The sequence below is a fragment of the Pinus tabuliformis genome, chromosome 4_1, assembly GCF_031772625.1.
Source record: "Pinus tabuliformis cultivar Carrire ecotype Pingquan chromosome 4_1, CPIR1, whole genome shotgun sequence".
Lineage (NCBI taxonomy): Eukaryota > Viridiplantae > Streptophyta > Pinopsida > Pinales > Pinaceae > Pinus > Pinus tabuliformis.
Window position 1 is genome coordinate 935,433,569 of NC_142303.1, and position 8,922 is coordinate 935,442,490.

An 8,922-nucleotide genomic window follows, 5' to 3' on the forward strand; every position below is an offset into this window, starting at 1 on the left:
ACCCGCCTCCGGGTGCGCTTCTTCCTCCTGAGCCATTTCATTCTTTACCAATTCCTGATATTCCAGCATCTGTTGTTCAGTGGCTAGAGTAGAGAGTGTACCTGTATGGAGATCTGTTCTGCTTTCCACTCCTATATTTGCCAATAGGTCAACTACTTTGTTTCCCTCCCGGCGTATGTGCTTGAGATTGATCGCTTTGTGGGAGGAGAGCCAGATTTCGATATGTTTTAGTCGACTCTCCATTCTCCAGCTGTTGCTCACCTTACTTGAGGTTGTTCCCTGCAGCATTTTGGTGACCATATTTATGAGAATTTGCGAGTCTCCCTCTATAACAAGCGGGAATATACCCTATTTTTGGGCTATAATGAGTCCCTGCCATAATCCTTCTAACTCTGCCGAGTTGTTGGTGTCCCATCCAGTTGAGCCTAAGTAGGTTATAATAGGAGTTCCCTTATGATCTCTGAATATTCCTCCAAATCCAGCCTTTCCTGGATTTCCTTTTGAGGCTCCATCAAAGTTTAGCTAGAACATGTGACAGGGAGGAGGAATCCACTTATCTGGTGTCCTGCTTCTTGCTTGAGTTTTTTCGTTGATTATCATTTCTTGGTTCCACTGTAGATTCCAATTTGTCCATATGGTTCGTTCCAACGGGAGAGAGGGAAAGTCTTCCTTAGACCATGTTTGAAGAAGTAGTGTTTCCTTGATATTTTGACATACTGTATTCCATAGAGATTCCAAGGGCATAGATTGGTCCTTGAAGATTCGCCGGTTTCTCTCCTTCCATAGTGTCCACATGAGAAAACCCGGTATAAGCTTCCATAAGGAGTTTAACAGCTTGCTCTTGAATGGGTTCCTTGCCCAGTTGCGAATAGTGGAAACTATATCTCCTTGTGTCCTTCCATCCTTTTGGCATCTGAAGCTAACATTTTCCTAGAGCTTGTGCGGTAATGGATAAGATTTCATAAGATGCTGAGTGGTTTCCTCTTCTTGCTTGTAGTTGGGATAGATGGAGGGGCCTTGGAAGCTCCTCTTCCTGAGATTGTCCCAAGTAAGGATTTTATTGTGACATAAGAGCCAAAGAAAGGTCGAGACTTTCGGCCAAATCTTGGGGTCCCATATTTTATTCCAGAGAGGGTCCTTGACAATGTGTTCCTTCATGATGATGTGATAGGCCTCCCTAGTTGTGAAGGATCCTTTTTCTTCATAGCCCCATCTAAGAATATCCTTTTCCTCTGAGTATTGTATTCTTCTCTTTGCTAATTCAGTACTGAGAATCTGTTGAGCTGAGTCCGTTCCCTGTCTTATTATGTGGTCCATGCTACACCATTGCCTGTGCCCTTGCAATGTGGAAGGAAGCCAGAAGTGCTTGACAGTATTATAGGTTTGCATTTCCTGTTCCGGGATTTGATGAGGTAAGATCAAATCCTTTAGTTTGGGTTGCTGCTACCAAGAGTCATCCCAGAACCTTGCTGTATTGTCGTCCTTCACTTCCCAGAAGCTATGTTGCTGAATTAAGAGCTTGTGTTGCTTGGCCGCATTCCAGATTAGAGAACCTGGGTTGACTTCTGAAATTCGGATTAATTCTTCGGTGGGTCGACTGTTGGCATACTTTGCAGTCCATAGGGATGCCCAAGGGGTGGATGGCATAGTAAGCCATTTCCACCAAATGTGGGTGCCCATAGCCATATTGTTGTGGTAAGGATCCCTCAGACCCATTCCACCAGCAAGCTTTGGCAGGAAAACTGTGTCCCAATTGACTAGGGCCCATTTGCGTTTTTGATCTGAGTTGCCCCACAGGAAGGATCTCTGTAGGCATTTGATCTCTTTGAGAACCCATTTGGGTGCAACTAGGATCGAGAAGAGATACAACAGCATGGATTGCAGAACTACCTTGATTAAGACAAGGCGACTGGCCATATTGAGAGCCCTATGAGTCCAGGAAGATAATCGAGCCTCCAATTTTTCTAAGAGCATTCTCCAAGAGGAGTGTTTCATAGCTGAGTCAGTCATAGGAGTGCCAAGATACTTGGAAGGGAGAACAACAATTGAGAATCCAAGAATACGAGCTATAGAAGCTTGGGTGACAGCGGGGGTATGAAAAAAGAAGATTTGAGATTTGGCCTTGTTTATCTTTGCGCCAGAGGCCTCTGAAAAGTCTGTCAATAGTGAATTGAATTGTCAAGCTTCCTGGACTGAAGGGTGACCAAAAAGCATATTTTTGTCCATAAATTGCTGATGAGTGAAGGTTGGAGTGTTAGGAAATGATAGGCCTCTTAGTTTCTGTGAAAATAGTGCGGCTTTAATACTGCGGCCCACACCTTCCGCCATTAACACAAAGAGGAAAGGGGAAAGAGGGCCCCCCTGTCTGATACCCCGAGAAGGCTGGAAAGGAGATGAGGGGATACCATTGATCAAAATTGAGAAAAAATAGGAAGAGATGAGACTCATGACCCAGCGAATCCAAGTTGGGGAGAAACCAAAGGCAGATAGGGTCTTTTGAATATACATCCAACTTAAACTGTCAAAGGCTTTTGAGAGGTCGATTTTAAGTAGCATACCTGATTTCTTGGAGTGCTTCAGGGAGTGGATGATTTCGTGAGTGAGGATTATGCCGTCCGTAATTTGCCTGCCTTCTACATATCCTGACTGCTCCGACGAAATGAGAAGTGGTAGCAGCGATTTAAGTCTTGAAGCTACGATTTTGGAAACTATCTTGTAGATGACATTGCACAGGGAAATGGGCTGAAATTTGTCAGGGGTGTTAGAATGAGCTTCCTTTGGGATAAGGGCTATGAATGTGGCATTCATAGCCGGAAGCATCCACCTCATGGTTCTTGATTCCTCAACAATCTGCCAGACTTCCAATTTAATTAGCTCCCAGAAATTATGGAAAAAGTTGGAGGTAAATCCGTCTAGCCCCAGTGCCTTGCCTTCTTTCAGTTGATGAACTGCATTTTCCACTTCCTGTAAGTCGACCGGCCTGAGTAAGAGCTGGTTGTGCTCTTCTGTGACGAGTTTGGGGATGTTCTCTGTGATTTTTCCTATAGCTTGCATTCTGTCCACCTGTGGTTCTTGATGAGCTTGCTTAAAGTAGTTGAGAAGTTCGAGCTCAATTTCTTCATGTTTTTCCACTTTTACCCCCTGCTCATTTTGGATGTGAGTAATATTGTTATTCATTCGGTGTTGAATAGTGGAACGGTGAAAATTTTTTGTATTTTTTCCCCTTCCTTTAGCCACCTGATTCTCGATTTTTTCCTCCAGAGCATTTCTTCTTGTTTGGCCCTCTCTGAGATCTGAGTTTCAAGAGACTTTTCTTGTTCCGAAAGTTCCTCTGATCTTCCCTCTGTGATGATCCGTTGCTGCAACTGTTTCATCTCTTGATCTAGAGCAGTCTGAGCCTGGAAAATGTTACCAAATGAAGAATGGTTCCATTGTTTTATTTTACTCTTGAGGTATTTAAGCTTCTGCTGAAATTTGAACATGCTTGTACCATTTGGCGAAGAGAAGTTGATCCATTCCGAATTTACCAGATTGACAAAATCTGGATGTGTCATCCAAAAAGCCTCGAAGTGAAATGGCCTGTGGGTAGCATTGCCTGGTCGAGACCATTGGAGAGAAATTGGCCAATGGTCTGAGCCTGTCAGCGGCAGGATTGAAGCTGAAAGGTCTCCCCCTAAGTGGATTGCGTTGTCAGAGATTAGGAATCTGTCCAGGCGAGACGCAATTTGGTGCGAACCAGCTCTTTTGTTATTCCAGGTAAAAAGGCCATTGTTGAATGGAATGTCAATAAGCCAATTGCTTTGAATGTAATCTTTTAGATTGTTACTTTCCTTGTCCAGCTTATTCCTTCCTCCTCGCTTTTCTTCCATCTTGGTTATCATGTTGAAGTCGCCCCCAGTGATCCAGAGCAGATGAGACCTATCAGTATTGATTGAGGAAAGGGTATTCAGAAGTTCTACCTTATGCATAACTTCCTGGGGAAATATACATTGGTTATGTGACCATGTATAATGGTGCCTGTAATGTGGAAAGTAGCTTGAGGGAAATGCTTATTTGCATGAATGTTGTTGAGCTCAATGGTGCGTGCATCTCAGATGATTTCCAAGCCTCTTGAGGTGCCAGAAGCATCTGTTATACTCCTATACCAATAGGTACCATATTTCATGATTGACTTGTTGAGCTCTTTAATATGTTCATCCCTTTCCTTGTTGCAAAGGTTTTCTGTATTATCGAAAAATCAACAAATATAAAAAATGTAAAGAGGGTATGCCCTAAAAGAAAAATCAAAGGGTAAAAAGAATAAAATGGTAAAAAAAGTGAAAGAAATGAACCCCAAACAAAGAAAGACCAGGAAAGTGTGCTAGTCCAAAATGCCACTACTTTTTCATTTTCTATAAATAAAGCATTGTGTGCAGCCTGTTGAACTTTATGCCACAATTGATGAATGGCCAAATAGCTTAATCTTGGCTAGTTCAGGTTTGAATTTCCTGTTTTAGAGATAGAGAATAAAAATCTGACCAAACTGTTTAATCTTGGTAGACAAGTAGATAGGTAGAGAAGCAAAGAAGATCAATAGTTTAATCTGAGCCCTTAGAAAGTAATAAGTGTAGACTTAGGTAGGCTTGTCATGCAAAGAAAATAAAAGTTGATGAGGGTTTGCTAGTCCAAGTGCACCCAAGAAAAGAGAAGAAAAAATGCTAGGCAAGTAGGTAGGGTAGGTAGATTGGTGTTGCAGAATGAATCTTGTGATAAGATTTTGTCTCTAAATGTGTTAATATTATCCCTATCACAAGTACATGGAAAACATTACACTTGATGCAGCTCAAGCGAGGCAAGGTTTCATAGCTAACTCTCCTTCATATTTCCCCCTAATCATTTACTAATTCCCCCCCTAAAGTATTAAGATCTGCTTAATATCACTAAAAAATCACTCATCTCATTTCATAAACATTTGCCTAAGTGAATTCCCATTTTACTTAGAAAATGCATAATATCACCTCAAAACCCTTGTTTTCCCCCTTTTGCCTAAGTTTTTTAACATTATGGCTTAACGATTTCCATTGCATAAATCATATTAATTTCTAACTTTTATTATATAACTCCCAGATAAACTCTCACCTATTCCCGTATTATTTAAATTACATAAAAAATCCAAAAAATATTAATATCACCACCCTGGTCGATTACGACCATACAACTGTTTAAAAGGGATTGATAAATTTATTTGAAATTTATTGATAACCATTACCCACAGTGCATAAATGGGTTAATTAACCACCCGGGTTAATTAATAACCAACCCTTAACCAATGAAGTTGCCCCCGATACATTTTAAAGCATTGTTTTATTATGTCGGCTCTGCTGTTTAAACCTTTGCCATGTCCGAAAATGGTCAACCGTCCAATCAGTGCCATCACATCCAACAGTTGACGGTCATTTCACAACCCCCTCCATCACCAAACGTTAACTCGTGGGAGGCTGGTGGTTTTGGCGCCCGTACTCTGCCATGTGTCGCACTCCCGCTATGATCATTTCCCCCCACCTGAAATCGCCCAGCCCCAAAAGCGGTGCAGGCTAAACCGCTTACCACCATCGCTGACGTTAGCTGTCCTTTGCTGATGTCACCCACCACGTCACCTGCCCCGCACTTCCACTGACATCATCTGTCCTTCAAATTATAAAACCCTGCCAAAACTCCATTTTGTCCAATAAAAGGGTAAATCTTCATTTTGCTATTTTTTCGGCATACCACGCTCTTGGGCAAACACATACTTTTTCAGTGTTATACGCTGCATACAACGCCCCGAACTCCCGTGAAAAAATAACAACCTCTGCTTCAGTTTTTTCAACCGCCTTCCGAATAGAAAAGCTATAGCACGAGCTCCGCTGCCAGCCATTCAACCTGCATAGAGCAGTCTTCCTCTCTAATACAGTTTAAACCAAATAAAAGGACTTCGAGCTTGCAGAAGAAAGAAATAAATATGAACAGGAATATTTTGCTACCCTAACCAGTGGACCTTCACAGACAAGAATTTCTAGAGAAAAGCAGTGAGAAGACACGTCCGCAGTTTAGTTTTACCAAAACACGGTGGACAGTGATGAATAGAGGAAAAAAAGTCAAAGAGTATCAGTTCAGCACAGCATTAAAGGCAAAGCAGATCAACATTAAATACATCAGATCAACATTAAAGGTGTCAGAGCAGAATTAAAAGCAGTAGAGAAGAATTAAGGAAAGCAGATCAGAATTAATGCATTAGTTAAGACAGGCAGTCGACGTAGAGCCACTACAGAAGACAGCTGCCAGCCGAATTAAAGAACCTGCCTCCAGCACAACATCAATTATCTATATCTAGACAATTCTATTTTACTTGTAAACTATTTTAGGTTAAAACTAGATATTATCTCACAGTTTTTATGAAATATAGGTTGTACATATTTTTGTTGTATAAATACCCCCTCCATTAGAGTATTGGGGTGGTGTGTGGTGTGTGGATTTCCGAGACTGTGTTGTAATACTGAAATTTTGGAATAAAAAGCTGTTAGATTCAACTGTTGTTTGCCCTACTGGATGAAGAATTGAAGCAGAGGACTCGTCACAGATTTATTGAATCAACCTCTGAATCAATAAGTCCCCTATATCTTGTGTTTTACAGTTTTCTTGTTTACTATATCATCTATGTTTCATAATCTGAATGATAAAGAAAAAGGTTAATTTCAGAATATGCTTGATTGCACTATGTTTTCAGTCTTTATTATTCTCTGTTTTTTCTTCACAATTAGGATAAACAGTGAATTCTTAATTGCTCCCGTTTCCTGATTCTTTCATGTTGATTATTTGCTAAAGAATTCTTAACTGCTCCTTATCAGTAATAATTCACTTTCCCTCTTTCAATAGGTTGAAGGATTCTTAACTTCCCTTCACCCATTTGAGTCCATTCCATCTGTTTCCAGTCTCTATTTGTTCCCTATTTAACTACCTTGCTCTGTGAAGCCATCCTCTATTAAGAAACCAAATCCAAAAAGCCATCTTCTTTGACTCCATCATGCCCAATGGACAGAACTATTCTGTCTTACCTCTCTGTTCTATGGAATCTCACCACCCAAACTCAAACAAAACCTTTGAAGTTCATAACTAGCCTAATACCTTTAAAAACAAAGCTAAATCATAAAGAGAGAGCCCTCTGTAGATACAGATTGGCTAGATTCTGTATCTAAAAGATTGGTCTGTGGTTACCTCGGCATCCTTCCCTTTCTTACAACTTTGGGGAAAACCTGAGTGATAACATCATTGGCGACTCCACTGGGGAACTGAATAATTGTTTATTACTATTGTGTATTTCACAACCTATAGACGAAGCCTGAAGTTAGCCAAGTAGCCTTTGAAATTCTTTTTCTTTGCAATTGTAGAAGTAAATGAATGCTACTTCAGTCTATCTTTGGTCTAGCTTGTGGATTGGACAATTGGTTTCAAATACTTGATCAGTTCCTCTTTTTTAAGTCTGAAGGAAGTTCAAAATTCCCACATCTAAAAACTTCTTAGAAGAGACTGTTAAAGTTGTATTGTCAAAACTATTTCAAGAAAAAAACCAAAAACATACCTAGAAACTGGCTTAAGAAAGGATTCATTACACCAAATCAAATACTGATCCTAATCCCCCACCTATGTTTGAAAATCCTAATCTAATTCCTAGGATCCTTAGAAGTCAAGAGAGCCAAGGAAATTCTGCTAGTTCACACCTTGACAAACATTTGCAGAACTCCATTCAATCTGAGCTTACCTCTGAAAGAACACCAAATCTTTCTGTGATTACTGTAGCTTCTCCAAGTTCACCATCAGCATCTCCAACTACCCTTTCCACTTCTCCATCTACAACTCTCATTCCCATTGTTATCCCTACTCCTCCAGCTGTCACAGCTATTTCTGCAACCATGGCAAACCGATATACTCCCCTAAACTTACCTGCAAATCCAGGGGCTATGCCCCAAGATTATCAAAGTAAAATCCCTTCTTTTGATGGTACTGGAACTTACACAGCTTGACAACATACCAATAAAATGATCAACTATTTTGAAAAATATGAGGTTGATGATGATGATGTTAGAATGGAAGTATTTGTTCAAAGTTTCACTGGAGACGTTAGAACCTGGTTTAGAGCCCTCCCTACCAACAATATCAATGACCCACAAGCTCTCTATCAGACCTTCTTGAACAGATGGGAAAAAAAGAAAGATCCTCTCCACATTTTATCAGAATATGAAAACCTAAGAAGAGGCACACAAGAAACTGTCCAAGATTATTGTACTAGATTCAATAATGTCCACAACACTATTCCTCAGAATCTTAGACCTCCTCACGATTTAGCCTTGATCAAATTCCCTGATGCATTTGATTATGATATGGAATACCAACTTAGGGAAAGAGCTCCTTGAAACTTAGAAGAGATGCAGAGTATAGGTGTCAGTGTTGAGGCGAACCTGATATCTAAACAATCTAGAGCCAGAGCTAAAAGGAGGACACCTTTCAAAGAAGAACCTTCTGCCTTTGAACACAAATTAGATGCAAGTATTAAAGGAATGGATAGAATTTGAGATAGAGTAGAAACAATTGAGAGAAAATCCCCTTGGGATGGTCAACCAAGAAATATTGGGAGAAATCAAAATTTCAGGAAGAACCAAAATCCTAACACTGGAAAGATAGGGCCTGACCAAAATATTAGGCCCCCATTTCAAGAAAATTATGTTGAAGCCTCAACTTCTGATGAACCAACCAAAGACACTCAAATTAATCTGATGGGACTCAACAATGAACAACAAGTTTTCTTGACCCAAGAGGATCAAGAAGCTCACATCCTTAAACAATTCCAAACTTAGTCAGGTGAATCATTTGACTTTAGGGAGGGATATGATACAACCATTTATGAAG

General features: G+C 40.4%; 2 protein-coding genes across 2 annotated transcripts; both read right to left on the bottom strand.

Moving 5' to 3' along the window:
* Window positions 1-1,443: 1,443 nt before the first annotated feature.
* Window positions 1,444-3,177, bottom strand: LOC149179212 (uncharacterized). The gene is made up of 2 exons (XM_089422385.1): window positions 2,559-3,177; window positions 1,444-2,156 (listed from the first exon to the last, which is right to left on the bottom strand). Exons 1-2 carry the CDS (start codon window positions 3,175-3,177, stop codon window positions 1,444-1,446), a joined length of 1,332 nt encoding a protein of 443 aa, XP_089278511.1.
* LOC149179213 (uncharacterized) lies at window positions 3,174-7,930 on the bottom strand. Its single transcript, XM_089422386.1, has 2 exons — window positions 7,778-7,930; window positions 3,174-3,974 (listed from the first exon to the last, which is right to left on the bottom strand). The coding sequence occupies exons 1-2, from the start codon at window positions 7,928-7,930 to the stop codon at window positions 3,174-3,176; spliced, it is 954 nt and encodes a 317-aa protein (XP_089278512.1).
* Between the last annotated feature and the right edge of the window lie 992 nt (window positions 7,931-8,922).